The following is an 18,909-nucleotide window of genomic DNA, read 5'->3' on the forward strand; positions in this document are numbered from 1 at the left end:
CCTTTATACCCTTAACTTTGGAGTTCACAGCACAGCAACGACGGGTAGGAGGCTCTAAATGATGTTTCCTTCTCTTACGCAGGTCGACCTCAAACTTGAGATCCAGAGGATGAACCAGAAGCTGACGAAACTTGAAGACAACATGAATGACGTGATGACGAGGATAAACTACGTGCAGCGGTCATCGTCGCAGCCAGTGAGCGTGCGGCCCACCTGCGACGACCCTCTCACACGACCACCCCTAAGGCGGGAGAAGGAGCGGACCACGACGACTGCCGGCGACGCCGTGGGTGACAGTGACGAAACTAAACATACTATGCCAAAAGTGACAGCTAGTGAGGAACCCAGAAAACCTAAGAGGAGAGACAAAAGTCGTGTTAAGAGCGCATCAACGCCGCGCACCTCCCCCACAGACTCGACCTCCCCGACGGACTCTATGGTGCGGGGCATGTTGGAGGACGAGATCTTGGAGCAGGCCGCCTCCCCGCGCGCCGAAGCTCCTCCTCTACCCAAAGCTCGCTCCAGGGAATACCTCTGAGACGCTAGTACAACCCTAATTGGCCGGGGCTTTCCCAGGAGGTTTCTGTCGACTCCTTGAGCACGGTAGCACAAGTGTACATGATGTCAAAGTTTATTAGAAGCGTTCTTGAGACTGGAAATGGGCGGGATTATTCCTTAAGGGGGGACTGTCATTATGGTTGATGCTGACACGACGCGGCCGCGCTGTGTTCGCTATTTATATTTTAAATGATGACTGAATGAACTATTGTTATGGCAGCGTGGCAAGTGCTGACCAAGGGTGCAGTAACTAAGATACTTTACATTTAAAGTATTCCTATTAATTAGGCAAACATTACAAAAACCCTGTTTACCTTAAACATTGCAAGCCTCCTGGAATAGCACTCTCCATTCTGCTGGTTGTAAAAAAAGATAAACAAAAAATAATAATAATAATGCTAAAGGTCCTACGTTGAAGGAATTTATTTTTTTACAAATTTGATTATCTTTAGAGTTCTTTGTTAAGTTTTCTGAACATATCAGTTGTGGTGCCAGTGTTCCAGCATCCAAAACCTGCTGTAGATCTTCTTACCTGCGCCCGTGTACTCTGCTGCTGGAGACACCCACGCAGCCTCGCTGTTCTGCTGGCTCCAAACACGAGGACCTTGAGCTCTGCTGACCACGAAGAGGACTTTCTTTGATGGCCTTCAAGAGGAGTATTTTGTTTGCCAAGAAGTCCCTGTTCTATGCAGGCTATGAAGAGAAGTTACTCATTGTACTCTCCTGGCCATGAAGACGAGGCTCCTGTGATCTGCTGGCCATGTAAATATGGCCACCGGTGTGTTTGTCAAGACTGGCAGCTCCCTGTGTTGTGCAGGATGTGAAGAGGACGTACCAGTGTTGTGTTGGATAAGGAGTTGTGTTGGATAAACACGATAAGATGTTTTCTGTTGGGCCTTGCTTCCGATGGATCATCCCTGCAAGGAACGGAAAGAGAAAGGTGCTCGCTGGGTAGAAGACCCCGCTGGCATGGTCTGTGACCCCTGGTGGCGTGACCCTGCACGCGCTTACTCTAGCATAAGGTCACCCCGAGCTCAGGCGCACGGAGCAGAGCGAACACTGGGCAATACTCAGCCGCCCCTCGCCAGGGTCGCGCACGGCGGCTGTGGAGACAGTCTCAGCATTTACACATAAGTACCGTCCCGTTTGTTTTGTACATAACAAAACAGTGTTTTAAAGTTGAATGCAAGAGTGATGTATTTCAGGTGTTTCGTCAAATATGTATTGAGTTTCGTCGCAAACTTAAAGAGGATATAATTTGACATTGTTTGTGCTAAGGTCGAGTTTTGAATATTTATATTTCTTGTGCTAATTGTTACTGTTTCAACTGATCTGTGATAATATATTTGTTTAGGTCTATGAGCGCCATGCAACAGTGTGGAGGGTGGGTAGTCTACCCCCCTCCACCCTCACCCCCCCCCTTCACTCCGACCCAGCCTACCCCCCTATATAGTTCTCCTCTACCAGTTTCAACCCCTACTCATTCCTCCTCCAAGGAACTGAGCCTCTTATTCCTAGATATTCCTCGGTCATGACCCTTGACCTTTCCTCTGTACGCAAAGGTCAGACTCGTTTTATACCATATGCAACGTTCCTGCATCTGGAAAGAGTCACACACACATACACACACACACACACACACACACACACACACACACACACACACACACACACACACACACACACACACACACACACACACACACACGCACACACACACGCACACACACACGCACACAGAGCGGGGTCCAAGAGCTTGAGCTCGATCCTGCATGCACAAATAGGTGAATACACACTAGTTGTTTATAAGGATGAGGTAGTTATACCTTTATGGTCACCCCCCCCCTACCATACCCCCACTACCCTTCCCCCCCCCCTCCCCGTTACCCCTCCCCAACCGTAACCCCTCCCCCCCTATAACCCCCGCCCCCTTCCCCCCACTGTAACCCCTCCACCACTATTTCCTCTCCCTTGCTCCACCAGCTGGGGGTAACCACTACCACCATCTGGAGAAAACCTGTCAATTGCCTCTGAGGATACTTTCCAACACCCATGAGTATGGGGTGCATAATAAGAAAGAAATTGAACTGTATGCCATAAGTGTGCCTCGTGTCCCTGGCCTCTCAAAGTGTATTATGAGCCAGCGAACGAGTGCTCCATATTTCGCCGTAAGTTCTCTCTCACTGTGGAAAAAGAGTTTGTAGTCCGCTGATAACGTGTAGCAATCCCCCTGCAGGAGTCGAGGCTACCCTCCAACAACCACACGACCTAACCACCGCGTTGTTAACGGCGTAATAGCGTTGTTTCCAGTGTAATAGTGTTGTCTACGATGTGGTTAAGCTGTGCCCAGCAGACACTCACTAAGGTGTCGTCTGCACCACGCGCGGTTCTTGCGTCAGGGGGTCGTCGAGGACGAAATTATTGTTGTCGTGTTGTTTTTATTCTAGGGGGGGGGGGTTGACAGCTGAGTGGACAACGAATGCGATTCGTAGTCCTGAGGTTCCGGGTTCGATCCCCGGTGGAGGCGGAAACAAATGGGCAGAGTTTCTTTCACCCTGATGCAGTAAATAGGTACCAGGGAGTTAGACAGCTGCTACGGGCTGCTTCCTGGGGGATGTGTAACAAAAAGGAGGCCTGGTCGAGGACCGGGCCGCGGGGACGCTAAGCCCTCACATCATCTTAGGATGACCTCAAGAAGATCCTCTACCAAGTGTTCAGTTGGGTAGTTTTTGCTTGTTAGCCGTAGAGGCTAATGGTGGTGCTGAAGCACTATAGAGATTACTTAGTGTTGATGAGTCTTGTCTTCGGAGATGCTGAGACTTCGGAGCCTTGTGTAATCATTAGACTTATGTCTTGAAGGCTTTTGTTGCTTTGGTTTTGTTTTTTATTTTTGGCCTTTTGTAAACTTTTTTTTCTCTCGAAGGCTATTTTATGTTATAACTGCTACTACTACTACTACCAGTTTTATCTTCTACTGACTATCTATTACACCTACCACCTTAATCATCTGCCATATCTACCACCAGCATCATCTACCACACCACCGACCTTTCACCACAAACACCTACCATCACCCCCCCCCCCCCACCATCTTGAATGCCACAAGATATTTCTCGTCCCACACTGGGATACTCTGCGCCTCATCTTCCAACTCTGATGGTTCTTAGTATCAGGCAATATCTGTTCTTTGCCTGGTTCCGAGTCATCCAATACAACACCTGTCTTTGTCAACGTCAAGACAACACCTGTCACTAGCTTCCACTAAGACAACATCTGTTCCTAGCTCCCACCAAGACAAATTTTATCTTTCCTTAGTCTCTGGACAAAATTCTCATCCACTTAAGATTCATCGTCGGCAGGAACGTGGCAAAGACACGTCCAGGTCCACTCCTATGAGTTGTGACGACGAGGTGTTGGTCTCAACACAACCAACGACTGTCTTATTGTTTGGACAGTGAATCATGTCTCTCGTACATCGTATAGTATTTGGCGAAGGCTGCATCGTACGTGTCCGTGTTGTTGGTGTACCCGTTGCTCCCTTGTCTCATATACCTGCCATGCACCCGTGACTTCAAACTTCGTTTCATACTCTCAGCATGACGCTCTGAAGACTTCGACTGCTGTTTTGTATTCTGAATGTACGCTAGATGGGGATATACTCTGGCAGCCGAGGCTGTGGGCGCAGGACGCCATAGTTCCTATATATTACCGTTGGTGTTTCCCGGCAGTCTCCCTCTCTCTCTCTCTCTCTCCCTCTCTCTCCCTCTCTCTCTCTCTCTCTCTCTCTCTCTCTCTCTCTCTCTCTCTCTCTCTCTCTCTCTCTCTCTCCTCTCAGGTCCCACCAGCTTGTTCGCTCAAATAACCTTCTCCTGTATAATGTGATTGTGGGCTTCAGGAATTGATCACCTTTGGAGTTGTGCTGACGAGAACACCATTAGCGCCCATGTCTAAAGATAGTTCCAAAGTTGCTAAACTCCCTAAACTTCCACTGGCAGTTCAGGTGATTCATTGTGTAATGTCCTGTTGCTTCTAGTCATTCAGATTCTGTAACTTTAATCATTGTGTATCTTACGGTGGTGTTGCCGGGTGTAGCAAGGTATGCCTTGAGATGGTGTATTGATTCAGGTTCATCCTGGTGCTCATTGTTGACGCTATTTGACGTGTTGTGTTGGCAGCTATTTGACTTGTTGTGTTGGCAGCAGTTCATTATCTCTTTAGTGGGTACTGGCGTTGTCCTCCCTCAGTGCTCCCAGCTGGTAACTTCACAGTTCAACTTGTCCTCTTACAAAGAACGTCGCTTTTCGATCGTATGCGTTAAATCGTCGTACTAGAAAATGAAAGCGGCTGGCGAAAGTGACATATTGTCACGTTTTCTGTTTTGGGTCCTCTGGCAGGTTAGGATAAGGGCACTTTAAATTAACCGTTTTCTTGACATTTTCAAACCTTAGGAAGACGGGTTGCACAATTATTGGTGAACCCAGCTGGTGCCTAATCCTGCCCTCAATCGCTTCAGCTGGTAACTTATCCTGTTCTATCCCGAGTTGTCCAACTTCGCTTGTAATCCCACCCTTTCTAGCCAACCCTAATGATTCCAAATAGTGACCAATCCTACCCACACTATCCTAGGTACTCCCAGCTGGAGGACTTATCCTCCTCCCCCCCCCCCACTCCCCCCTTCCACCCCCCACCCCCCTCCCCCCACCCCATGGTAGTCACATTCTGGTGATTACATATTTTACCCGCCCTCAATAAACTTAGGTGGTAACCAAATCCACAAGGGCCGTGATGAGGGTTCGAACCTACGGCACGGGATGTTCCCAGCTGCGCCTTAATCAACTGTGCCACGGCATGGTTAAAAGTATTGCAACCTGGAGTGCTATTGACCTCTCTAGGTTCATAACTAGAAAACCCGATTGGGCTTCAGAGAAGCTACGGGATCCTAGTGAGGGCAGTAACCCGTGCCGCAGTTGACTAAGGCACAGTTGGGAACATCCCGTGCATAAGTTCGAACCCTCATCACGGGCCTTGTGGATTTGTTCCTCTGATATATCACGTTACTGGGATTTCTGTGTGTGTTAGGTAGTGACCAATGTTGCTACCTATGACCTCATTCTGACAGGCCTGTGTGACCCCATTGGGACCATCTGTAGAGACCCCCGACTCCCCCCCCCCCCACTACTCCTTCCCACGAGACCCCCTGCCATCCTATAAAGCACATCTTGAGGGTCTAATGTTATACGATAAAGGACTTCATTCTTTTCTTCCTATTTTTGTTTTGTTTTAAATAGACGATCCAAATCTCTGGCCATCACTTGATAGTTACCAGTACTCCTGGCCGTGTAGTGCGTCCCCCAGTACTCCTGGCCGTGTAGTGCGTCCCCCAGTACTCCTGGCCGTGTAGTGCGTCCCCCAGTACTCCTGGCCGTGTAGTGCGTCCCCCAGTACTCTCGCTCTGTGTTCAGGTAGGCTTTAACAACTAGAGTAACCTTAAGTAGAAAATAAGATTTTTTTGGGGTCTAGAAAGAAAACATTAATTCTCCAGTCGACTCCAAACTCAGTGGAGGACGACAAGGTGGCGTGTGACGAACTGGCGACCGGTTGTTCATTGATCTTGTTATACCCTGACCGGGGACCCGTTGAGGCCAGGACCTCACCCTCCAGTGAGGCCAGGACCTCACCCTCCAGTGAGGGCAGGACCTCACCCTCCAGTGAGGGCAGGACCTCACCCTCCAGTGAGGGCAGGACCTCACCCTCCAGTGAGGGCAGGACCTCACCCTCCAGTGAGGCCCACAACTTTCCCAGAGCGACTCCTTATTTTTTCAGAAGCTAATCTATAAACTTGATCCCATTGCCCTTCTTCCCCGCTCTCTCGTGAGCTCCGTGTATTTTTATATAAGTATTAACTTTTTTGCCAAGCCGCATGAATATTTTCGTAATGTTAGAGTGAGTAGGTGAAGCAGTTTTACCTCAGAGAAAGATAAGAGAGGAGACTATGTAGCCTGTGAACCCACATCACCTGGCAGGTTGACCCTTGGAAACATCTGGGGTCGAGAGAGAGAGCCTGGCTTCAGTGTCCTGGATGGGCTCCTCCTGAGAAGGGGCCAATGGCCAGTGTGACGTTACAGCTCCTGGTGCACCTGTCCACCTCCCTGCCTCGAGTCACGAAGGTGGTCCACCTCCGCTCTCCTCCCGTGGTTCCTCCAGTCTCCGAGGTCGACTTGGTCAAACTCTGTCATTAACACAAAAAAGAATCAAACATTTTTAATACATGAACATCGGCTAGAAATTAAAGAACCTGGTTTGACGATTTTCTTGTCATGTTTTAATGTAAAGAAGAATGTGAACCGCGGTGGTATGGAGGAGTTGGTGGCTGCTCGAGGTCTTACTGGACTGTGGTTCCTGTGTGGGCGGCTGGCTGCGGAATATACGAGCACATACACATTGTATGCAGACAAGTGCAGTACGAAAACCCTCGTACCCCAAAAATCAGAAATGGAAATCAATCCTTGACTGTGGATAGACCAACTTAGTCACTCTTTCCTCGAGCTAAATCCATTCCAGGAAGCAGACGCCCTCAAAGCTGCATTTCTTATATTTAACATGTGTAATAAAAACTGGTATTAAGTAAAATACAAATTATTATACTGTATGATCTCTAATGTTGCTCTAGGTTAGGTTAAGTGTTTTGATTCCATTGGCAATGACTTTTATTTTAAATCACGTAGTTGAAGCATTTTGAGGAATGCGCTTGGAACAAATCACTCGAGAAAAGCACTTTGAGCAAAGGGTTGTATATAGACAAATGAGCTGTATTCCGGATCTCAAGAGTATATACAACGAGTTTATTTTAGTTCTGGACTGTTATGGTCTAAAATGTACTTACTGGTTGGTCAGAAAGCTATTGTGGTGGCTTTAATAACCCTCCTGCGGTGAATGGGCCTGAAACCCAGCACCAAACCTACTTTCTTAAGAAAAGTTCCGATAGTCAAGAGTGACTTGTGCGTATAATACATTTGACATAATGAGGGAAGGAGAAAGCTGTAACATGGAATGTCTCCTCTGGCCACTTTGTTTTGAAGACGTGATGTACTTGTTACAAATTTATTCCACACTACTCTTACGAAGCCTATCTCACACTCTTCTTCAACTTGCCTGCCACTCCTCTCCAACTTACCCCATACTTTCCTACCGCCTTAGCCTGATTGAAACTTGTCCTAGAAACTTTGTATTCACTTGCCTTTGCACCGTCTCGCGTGTACCACACATTTCAATCACTATCTTTATTCGGCACATCCAGTCTTTCCTAGTTTGAAGTGAGTCACTCATCTCGAAATAGATAAATCCGTATTACTGAACACATTACATACCACAGATTATGTGGCTAACTGCACGCACTTGTAATCAGTGTGGAAAATGTACGTATAGAACAGGGCTCGAATTGGATAATAATTAATAACAAAAGACTAAACCCCATCTCTCAATTAGGAACATTTGTAAACTACAAAAATGGCCGTAAATTGATTGCATTAATGTCTTTAAAGACTGGAGCATCAGAGAGCCTGCGAGAGTACAGAACCCCTTGGAGGCTCTGCGAAGTCCAAGACCACTCTTACCATCTTAAGGTCGCGAAACAGAGACATTCACCCTCTCCAACTTCGTGACACCCGGAATAGTTTGCGTCCCCTTCGAGTCACATTTTGACAACATTTGTTTGGTATGTAAGTCTTAGGTATTTAAGAATGCCGGGTGCGCCTATGCGAGCGAAGAGATCGCACTGTTCTGCAATAGGTCCTGCGACAGCCTAACACAGAACGAGGCTCTTCGGACGAGAGGACAGACACACACACAAGGCTTCACTGTGGAAGGCGACGTTCAGGAGCAACAATCCTGGCACAATACTCACATGCGACGCGATCCTTCCACGCTACCATGGACCAAGGCGAGATTTCGCACCCACTAAACCACGCCTCTTCGGTCACAACCATTGTATCATAACGTGGCATCATTTCAAAATATCTCATTAATCATATAATAATGCAATAACATACGAATCTGATAACATAAATGCTTTAAATTTTTGTTTTTGTGAGATTGTGGTGGTGTTGAAGTGATGATGTACGCGATAGAGGGGGATAGAAATAGCCTAAGCTACTCTATCCCTTTGAGAAGCATTTTTTTTTCCTTGTCTCAATAAACATACTTGTACGCGATGGTGTGCTGGCCACAAGGAAAGCAGGGAGGTGGTTCACTTGCGGGGTACACCCGTCTCCCACCACACTCATCCCCCCCCTCCTCTATATTTCCTTCATCATATAACTTGTATATATATATAGCACTGTACAAATATTAAAAATCATCTTTCGGGTAATAAATTTTAATTTTATTCGTAAGATGGACGACTTTCAATTATCCCCATTGGTGCGTCGATGGCTTCTTGAAGGAGCCAGTGGAGGACACTAGAGAATGGAGTGATTAAGGCAGCGTCTGGGATGCTCTCGGACGCAGGTTCGAATCCTCGTCACGGCCCTTGTGGATTTGTTCGTTTAACACACTTAGAAACATCTGGTGAACACCTTGAATGAACACAGTGTACAAAGTAGTGAGCACCCTAGTAAATACCCCGGTGAACACTAGTGAACACCCTGGTGAATACCCTACAGAACACCTAACACCTGGTGAACGCCCTTAGGAACATCCTAGTGAGTACCTCGGTGAACACCATAGTGAAACCCCTGATGAAGCACCCTCATGAACACTCTTGAATACTAGTTAACACCATAGTGAGCATCCTGAACATCCACACGAACACCTTAGTGAACACAGGTGAACATCCTAGTAAATACATGTGAACACCCTAGTGAATGCCTTAGTAAACTCCTGTTGAATACTAGTGTACACTCCTATAAGCACTTAAGTGAACAATGATGAGCAACACAGCCACCTAGTGAACACCCTGGTGAACACTGGGGTGATAATATCCAAGTGAACACCACGATGAACACCCTAGTGAGTGGGGAAAAGTATGTACGTAGATAACTGGTGTTGTTAGCCCCGGCTAATGACCTAACCACTCTCCTACAGGTGAGTGGTGTACAACAAACTACCATCTACATAATTAGCTAATACAGCAGTGTATAACTGGTGTTATACACTATAAATCAACCACTTACGGGCTATTCATGCCCGTGCCACCTCTTGGGGTGGCTTTATCTTCATCAATCAGTGTATAACCGCATTCTCTGATTCGTTAGCGTACGATAATGTTAGCGGCAATGTTTTATTAACGAGTTGTTGGTTTCCTTATTCCTAACGTGAGGCTGACACCTTCATCTGTTTCTTGTTTACCTTTTGATTTATGTAATTATCATAATTGTAAATGGTAATTCAACGTATGCTGGTTAAGCTGTTAATTGTGTGAGTCCCCACGGGTGTACATCACAGTCAGGTGTATCAGGTGATGTGGTTGGCATCTACCTAGATGGAGATGACCTGACTCCTACGAAGCCCCAGTGTGGCTCCAGCCAGACACAGTGTGGCGCCAAGGTAGGTTAACCCATTCGTAATTAATTGAATGATTTTAATAACTCGTTGACCAAAGCACACACTAGCAAGTGAAGGGACGACAACGTTTCGGTCCGTCCTGGACCATTATCAAGTCGACTGTGGTCCAGGACGGACCGAAACGTCGTCGTTCCTTCAATTTCTAGTGTGTGGTTTGGTCAACATTTTTCAGCCACGTTATTGTGACTCCTCGCCGATTTAATACTCCCTTTGTGGAGCAAGTTTAGTTTTTGTATTCGGATCATTAGGCACAGAAAGTGAAACCTCTTTGGTGGTAAATAGTAGGGAATTATCAAGGGAAAGCGCCAAGCCATTACGACTATATAGCACTGGGAAGGGGTCAGGATAAGGACTTGGGATGGGACGGAGGGAAGGAATGGTGCCCAACCACTTGTGGATAGGTCGGGGGATTGAACGCCGACCTGCATGAAGCGAGACCGTCGCTCTACCGTCCAGCCCCAGTGGTTGACCATCCTGGTGAACATCCAGAAGTCTGATAGTAAAAGGCCAAGGGGAAACAACCTTAAAATTAGTTTAAAGTTAGAATTGCATTAACGGGCAAACCAGTCAGCGGCCCATAGGACCCGCGGAGTAATATCTTAAGATAAAAAAAACTTCATGAAATCATAAACAGAAATGCTAATCAGTTTAATTAAAAATTATATTTTAGGCATAAAATGAGGGACATTTAGCCATTATACTGCAGTTGTATTCAAGAAAAAGTATCCCTTATCAAGATCTTTTTCTTCATTTTCTGTACACAGTTTTCCATGATTTTTACACCATTGTTGGGTAAGATAATTATGTTTTTAAAGGTAGCCGTTGACAGGCAGGTTAGGTGAGGGTTCACTTGGTTATATTAGACTAGTTGAGGGTTGCTTTAGTTAGGCGAGGTTATGTTAGGAGAAGTTAGGCAAAGGTTTATTTAGTTAGGTTAGGCTACGATAAATTAAGTAAAGGGTTATTTATTTAGGTTAAGTTATGGTAAGTTGTTGCGTTTTATTTAAGTTAGGATAAGTTAAGTGAGGGTTTAGTTAGGTTAGGATACGTTGGGGTACTTAGGATAAGTTAAGTGAGATTTATTAAATTAGATGAGTATAACTTAGGTTAGTGTTTATTTAGTTATGTTAGGATAAGTTAATTGAGGGTTTAGTTAGGCTAGGATACCTTACGGTTTATTTAGTTAGGTTAATATAATTTTGGTTAGGATTTATTTAGTTATGTTAGGATAAGTTAAGTGAGGGGTTTATTTAGGCTTCGTTTTATTGGGTTTAAACCTTTTGAGTTCGACGTAACTCGTCCTGGGAAACAAAGTTATTAAGAAAATTCAGAATCTGCTTCACTTACACCAAATGCGAACCAGAATGCTTTTTAACTTGTTATTTATTCATTAATTTCAATTTATTTATTATTTTCAGAAAGAAAAAATAACAAGTTTCCGGTCATATCGCTGAACTCTTTGTTATTCATTCTTCTCATGCCTGAAAATTAGTTTAAATAAATTAAAATAGACAAATCTGGCTAAATTGGATTCTGAAAAATGTCGTAGCCTCGTGGACGCCTAATGTAGTCAATATTGTTACTTGATTATTACCTTCTAAGGAAAAAGAAAAACTTCACCAAATATTCTTAGATATGATTAAAAAGCAAAAATTGATGTTATTTGTAAATGCCTCGTTTTCAAGTAACATCAGGGGCAGTATAAGCAACTATGGTGGCCTTAATAACCCCTTCACCCTCGGGGTTGATTGAAGTGAATCAGCAACACCAAACAAGGGCTTACGGGCTATTCATGCCCGTGCCACCTCTTGGGTGGCTTAATCCTTATCATTTAATTAATCAAACAAGCAGAAGTCACCTCCTCTCCGTAGGGTGCAGTCGCACCTCCACAGATCTCCAGTATCAGCTAATGATACTGGTAATGGTTCCAAAGGGCCACCACTTACGGGCTAATCATGCCCGTGCCACCTTTTGCGTGGCTTAATCTTCATCAATCAATCAAACAAGGGTTCAGCAGTATTCGCCAAGTGGTTGGTGGGTGATGTCACTACTAGGGAGGCCCGAGGGGGGCGGCGGCCCCACACCACCTCCAGCAGGAAGGCCGCCACGCACGCCACCATACCTGTGATGGAATACACAGGTGGGGGCAAGTTAGTACCCGCGATGACTAGTAAACTCGTATGATTTGTTTATCATTTGAGTCGAGGTATGAGATTAACATCAGCCTAGTGGTGTAATATCTGGCTGGTTATATGGTCAAGATAACATAAGAATAGTGGAAACATATGCACCTACTCCTACTCTTGTATATGTCCACCCTACCTTTAAAACAACGCAGTGGTCCCACATCTACAAACTTAAGGGTTAAGGGGAGTTGTTACTCGAATTAACATCACTTTTAATACTAATTCACTTGGTTATTATTTAATAAATACGGTTGTGTATGTGTATTGTTGTATGTGGCAGTTGTCAAGAGTTTCTCACATAAGGCAGCCCGTTCTCATCAACACAGACCAAATGGTTGTTAATCCACCCACCGAACCCTCCCCCCCTCCTGTTTATGCAACTCGTTCTCCTAATAGGACGTCGCATTTTGACGTATACTCTCCCTAAGGCTAAAATTCGTCGTACTATAAAATGGAAGCGGCTGGCGAAAGTGACGTACTGTCCCGTTTTCTGTTTTGGGTCCTCTGGTAGGTTAGGATAAGGGCACTTTAGTACGACAGTTTCTTGACGTTCGAGTTGCTGGCGGGAACGGGCTGCCCAGTCACCAGTAGTTTATAGTGTTACGGGTGGTGTACTTGCTCATCAGTACTTACCTATCGGTGCCTATGTGGAAGTGAGGTGAAGCTCTCTATGCCCCGTCTACTGGCATTATGCCTCTTGCGTTCCAACTTAACTACTCGGTCATACACATTATTTGTCGATTCTGGCTTTAAAGTTGTGATAGAGGTGGTTTCCATAACTTCCTCTTCTAGATCATTCCACTTGTTAACTACCCTACAGGGTACGAGAACATTCTTAAGTATTCACCTAGTTGTGCTTGCGGGGGCTGAGCTCTGGCTCTTTGGTCCCGCCTCTCAACTGTCAGTCTACTTTTTTTTCTCTCACACATACATATCCCCAAGAAGCAGCCCGTAACAGCTGTCTAACTCCCAAGTACCTATTTACTGCTAGGTGAACAGGTGCATCAGCGTGAAAGAAACTGCCCATTTAGTGTTACCATCAGCATGCAGTATTACCGGCGGCATAAAGGGTGAAGACGCCCAGGAAGTCGCCAACGGCCAGAGTGCGCAGGTCTGAGAGGTTCTCACGGCCCGGGGGCTGGAGGCAGTAGGAGGTGTTCCCCGTCCCGGACTGTAGCAGCTTCTCCAGCAGGCCAAGTTCCTTCAGACGGTAAATGCTGGAAAGAGAGAAAATAAAGTCCACTTCGGGCTCACCATAGCCCGTGCTACTTGCCCCGCTCCTGTGTCAGGTAAGTCCACTATGGGCTCACCATAGCCCGTGCTACTTGCCCCGCTCCTGTGCCAGGTAAGTCCACTATGGGCTCACCATAGCCCGTGCTACTTGCCCCGCTCCTGTGTCAGGTAAGTCCACTATGGGCTCACCATAGCCCGTGCTACTTGCCCCGCTCCTGTGCCAGGTAAGTCCATTACGGGCTCACCATAGCCCGTGCTACTTGCCCCGCTCCTGTGTCAGGTAAGTCCACTATGGGCTCACCATAGCCCGTGCTACTTGCCCCGCTCCTGTGTCAGGTAAGTCCATTACGGGCTCACCATAGCCCGTGCTACTTGCCCCGCTCCTGTGTCAGGTAAGTCCACTATGGGCTCACCATAGCCCGTGCTACTTGCCCCGCTCCTGTGTCAGGTAAGTCCACTACGGGCTCACCATAGCCCGTGCTACTTGCCCCGCTCCTGTACCAGGTAAGTCCATTACGGGCTCACCATAGCCCGTGCTACTTGCCCCGCTCCTGTGTCAGGTAAGTCCACTATGGGCTCACCATAGCCCGTGCTACTTGCCCCGCTCCTGTGTCAGGTAAGTCCACTACGGGCTCACCATAGCCCGTGCTACTTGCCCCGCTCCTGTACCAGGTAAGTCCACTACGGGCTCACCATAGCCCGTGCTACTTGGAACTGTATGTTCCAGGTAGCGAATCTTAAGCAACAACAGCTGAAAGGAGATATTCCTATCCAAAGAAAATCTTAAAGAGCTGACGGCATTAATAATAAAGAATAATAATAATTAAAATTAGGATCGGCTGACAAATAATTTAATTTGTTAGATAAATTTTTCATAGATAAAATGTTAATATAAGTTACTAGAGGTAGCATTACACACAGAAATCACAGTTGCGTGATGCATCAAATGAACAAATCCACAAAGGCCGTGGGCCAACGGTTTGTGCCTCAAAGAGGCTGCAGGATCCAGTAAGTTCAGTAGAACTTCGGTTTCAACTCCTTTTACCATGTCGTAGCTCAGTCAGGCAGCGCCTGGGGATGCTCCCGGATGCAGGTTCGAATCCTCGCCACGGCCCTTGTGGATTTGTTCATTAGACGTAGCATTATTGTAACCATCTTCGCTACACACAACCTTCAAATGAAACACCATCACATTTACTGAATTTATCTCTAAAGGTCTTACTCACATGAGGTCGACGGCGGGCCTGAGCGAGGAGTCGAGCGGGAACCCGAAGCTGTACTGAACAAACATGAAGCCGCCCCTGGTGATGGACATCCGGCACGACCCGTGCTGCCGGATGTAATGGCTTAAAGCTTTCTCCTGACGTATTAACATAATTAGTACACTAATTTGTATATAACAAATATTTGCAAAATATTCACATTCTGTGTTGTAACTTATGTGTTTATATTTACTCATTTAACTGTTCTGCCTCACTTCTCGCTAATTCATGGATTATGGGGTAACCCACGATAGACAGTTACAGCCCCGCTCCCGTGCCAGGTAAGTTACGGGCTCACCATAGCCCGTGCTACTTGCCCCGCTCCTGTGCCAGGTAAGTCCACTACGGGCTCACCATAGCCCGTGCTACTTGCATCTTTGTGTTCCCAGTAGCTGAATCTAAAACAATAACAACGGTAAACCACACAATGCCTCTCACCTTGGAGAAGTCTGTTTCCATCAAGAACAGCGAGGAGTGGCGGGTGTAGAGGCCTGGAGATGGGGGAGACGTGGGTGAGAAGATACAGGGAGGAAACGAATGCAAACTGGAAAGCTGTGTGGGTCCATGTAATCTATTAATGGAAGAACGTCATTATTGGTTGCCCGAAACGCTATGCGTATTAGTGGCTTCAGGTATTGTATGTACTATCTATAAATCCAACATTATATTTGTAACTCTTCATCTATGTATGTACTCTTACCGAATAAAAATTTGAATTTGAATTTTGAATTTGAACGTCAACTGTAGAGAGATGCGAAGCGGCTTCACTAGACTTTGTGGCATGTCTGCAAAAAATAATGATTTTTCCTTGTGAAGTTTTACATGAAAGACAAGAGGCTCTCCAAGGGTCGTCCTTGTGGGTACTCAGAGCTCCTCAGGGACCGTCTACTTTGGAGGGCTGGTCAATTAGGCTATCAGTCGCCGCTGTTCGTTGCTTATCAAAAGTTCTCTTTTTGAACACCTTTGAGAGACTGGCTAGTTATGCCCCTTATGTAATATGCATAGACGGTGTGTTGAAAAGCCTTAGCTTTTACCGTTGATACAAATGTTGAGTGTATTTTGTGTGTTAAATTGTTCAGCTAAGATAACAGCTGTCACACATAATAATAATATTTATATTTATTTTGGAAAAAGTACATATACAAAATGCGATACAAAGCATAATATGGTAAAAACAAACTAAAAAACTAAGACTTAAGTTTATTTTTACGACACTTGGGTTAAGACTTGAACCTCTTTTTGCCCCATGCTTGCTGCTTTGGTCTTGTGGATGTCACACTTGAGTCACAGGAAGTTGTTCCTTCAGTGGTAAGGTTCTCATATAACGCATAAACGGCAGTTAAAGACTATGGATTAAATCATTCAGAGAGAGACAGACCCTGAACCCCCTCACAGAGGAGCAGGGAGCCTGGGATAACTGGCCGCCCCACCAGGAAACTGTCCAGAAAGTCATGAAGCTTTACACAGCAGTCCGTCCGCCTAAGGTTCCCCAACGTCAAGAAACTGTCGTACTAAAGTGCCCTTATCCTAACCTACCAGAGAACCCAAAACAGAAAACGGGACAGTATATCAGTTTCGCAAGTCCCTACCATTTTCGAGTACGACAGATTTTGGTCTTAGGTAGAGTATACGTCAAAATGCGACGTTATATTAGGAGGACGGGTTGTATACAAATATCTGGAGGATTCACAAAAACCGGAACCTCGATAACGATTGCACAGCTCTGCAAACAATTCACGCCAAACAAGGCATTCACACAACTCAAATTATTGACTCAAAACTGTTAGATAGTACCGATCGCCACCACCAGGCCCCGGCGCCTGCCTCAGACCGGCACACCTGGTGACCTGGGCAGTTGTGTTTCCTATATTATAGTGGGCCTGTTATACCTGTATTTCTCCGCTCCGCCAGTCGTGGGCAACCCGGCGCCTTCAAGCTAAGTGCCGGCAGTTCTATATTTGTCCTGTAGGGAGGTTTTAGGTCATTATTTGTTCTATGATTTTAGTATTAGCTTCACGTTTGTGTTTTTTCTCTCCGGCTTGTGTTGGGCTTGACTTTTGTTAGGCTTCGGGCTGTATATGCTCACGGCTCTCCTCCCTCCACACAACGAAATCTGGAGAAGTTGAAGGGTGTGACCTGCTAGGAAAGGTTGAAGTAGTTGACGCTTACGTTACTGGAGGAGAGAAGAAAAGGAGACATCACCTCCACATACACAAGACTTGGGGGAATTGGTAAGGCAGCCAAGAGGATACAAATAAAAAGTTCCCAGACGAGCCACAGAGACATTTGGGAAAAATACGATTCGTGTCAGAATAGTGAAAAAATTGATAGCACTTAGAAGCTCTTTGTGGCGCAGTGGTTATACACTCGCCCTTCGCTTCGCGAGCGTTTGATCTTGGTTCATCCAACAGTAATTGGCCACCTGTTAACAAATTGGCTGGTGGTGTTCCAGAGAAAACTAGTGGGCTAGACTTATGAACTGTGGTTTGGGAAACTGTCTGCTAATATGAGTCGGCTCACGTACCCACGTGTAAAAAAAAATGTAAATGTAAATAACTAATCAAAGGGGTTCTGAAGCATAGTCGACTACGGGTTGAGAAAAGTTGCCCAACGTCTCGCCTCCCCCCCCCCCCCACTCGTTCTCCCTTCACAAGTATAACTAGGTAAGTATAATTGTGCAAGTGCTGCATATATACTCGTATGCCACATACACCAACCCGTCCAATAGAACGTCGCATTTTGACGTATACTCTTACCTAAGGCCACAAATTGCCTTACTAGAAAATGGTTGCTGTCTTGCTCGCAAAATTGACATACTGTCCAGGTTTCTGTTTTGGGTCCTCTGGTAGGTTAGGATAAGGGCGCTTTAGTACGACAGTTTCTTGACGTTGAGAAACCTTAGGAGGACGGACTGCACACAGAAGCACGCCACATACATGTGCATGCAATATACACCTGCATGTTTCCTACACTCCACACACCTGCCACACCACTTATGGTTGCTGGAATGATGAACTTGGGGTGTAGGAGAAGGTCGCCGTGCCTGGCCCAGCCTCGCCCCATGGTGGAGTGTGGGTCCTCACCGTAGGCTGCCTGCAGGGGCGAAAAGACTTCCCACCCTCACACACGGAAGTGAATAATGTAGCGAATATTACAAAAAGTCCCTCATCCCATCTCTGTGTACAGGGCCATGTGATCAGTAGCCTACACTGGCAAATGTTTTGGGTGCATTATGAGGCTATTCTCAAGAACACAAGAGGTAATAAAGTGACAGGCAAAGCTCAGATCCATAACATTATCATGCGAGGCTTCAGACGAGGCTTTAGTAGGGAGGTGAATGCTATTTGTATGAAAGGTTTCTTTTCAAGAGGGTTGTGGGTGCCTGGGGATTGTGAGTTTCATAGAAAATTGTAAGCGTGGTTTATCTTGCCTCAAAGAAGTCGTGGACAATAGAGCCCTTAGGGAAGGTCCAGGGAATGTCTTTCTGCGCCACCAACTCCTCCAGGTTCTCGAAGGGGATCTTCACCTGCAAAATATTTCCGGTTGTCTGAATTTTCCTTTAAGAGTCGGGAGTTGTGCTCTTGTAAGATTTTGATTTCAGTCTTGAGGAAGATAAACTCTTGCCCGAATAATGAAGTGTGGTGATAGCTTACCCTGGGGACGATGAGCATGGCTTGGAGGTTGCTCTTGTACACGACACCGACAATGAGGGAGACAATCATCCAGGTAGTGAGGACGAGTCGCTCCGCCTCGCCCACTCCCGTCTGCCACAACACGCCTGGAACTGACCTCTTCGTCACCTCGCATGAATGGTTTTCCAGAAATTTCCATGAATTACCAGAATTACCCATTCTGGTAATTATCTCTACTTCCAAGCATTTTTTCATAATCTCTCCCTACTTTTATCTTTCATTATCTGGTCTTCGCACGATCTTCCGCGTGCGAAGGATCTGAATTTTTCATTCTTTGTCGACTACTTTTCCCACCGGCATTGGTGGGAACCAATGCCGGTGTCGTTGGTTCGACACCGGCATTAGCAAGTCGCATACTCTACCACTTTGTACAAGGCTCGATGGTCCAGTGGCGGAATGCGCGACTGGCAATTTCTT

At 46.1% G+C, this 18,909-nt stretch overlaps 2 protein-coding genes across 2 annotated transcripts in view; one reads left to right on the plus strand and one right to left on the minus strand.

Annotated features, from left to right (window-relative positions):
* The window catches only part of eag (ether a go-go), a 60,189-nt gene extending 51,239 nt beyond the window's left edge, over positions 1–8,950 (plus strand). Inside the window, exon 16 of the mRNA XM_069334683.1 lies at positions 83–8,950. Coding sequence (XP_069190784.1) covers positions 83–538 — 456 coding nt within the window. The 3' untranslated portion in view covers positions 539–8,950. The remainder of the gene's footprint in view (positions 1–82) is intronic.
* A 2,434-nt stretch (positions 8,951–11,384) lies between these two features.
* On the minus strand, positions 11,385–15,288 carry LOC123758963 (uncharacterized). The gene is made up of 4 exons (XM_045743729.2): positions 15,239–15,288; positions 14,765–14,868; positions 13,362–13,522; positions 11,385–12,241 (listed from the first exon to the last, which is right to left on the minus strand). The coding sequence occupies exons 1-4, from the start codon at positions 15,257–15,259 to the stop codon at positions 12,114–12,116; spliced, it is 414 nt and encodes a 137-aa protein (XP_045599685.2). The 5' UTR covers positions 15,260–15,288; the 3' UTR covers positions 11,385–12,113.
* Positions 15,289–18,909: the final 3,621 nt, after the last annotated feature.

This window comes from Procambarus clarkii, chromosome 31, assembly GCF_040958095.1.
Source record: "Procambarus clarkii isolate CNS0578487 chromosome 31, FALCON_Pclarkii_2.0, whole genome shotgun sequence".
NCBI classification, from domain to species: Eukaryota; Metazoa; Arthropoda; class Malacostraca; order Decapoda; family Cambaridae; genus Procambarus; species Procambarus clarkii.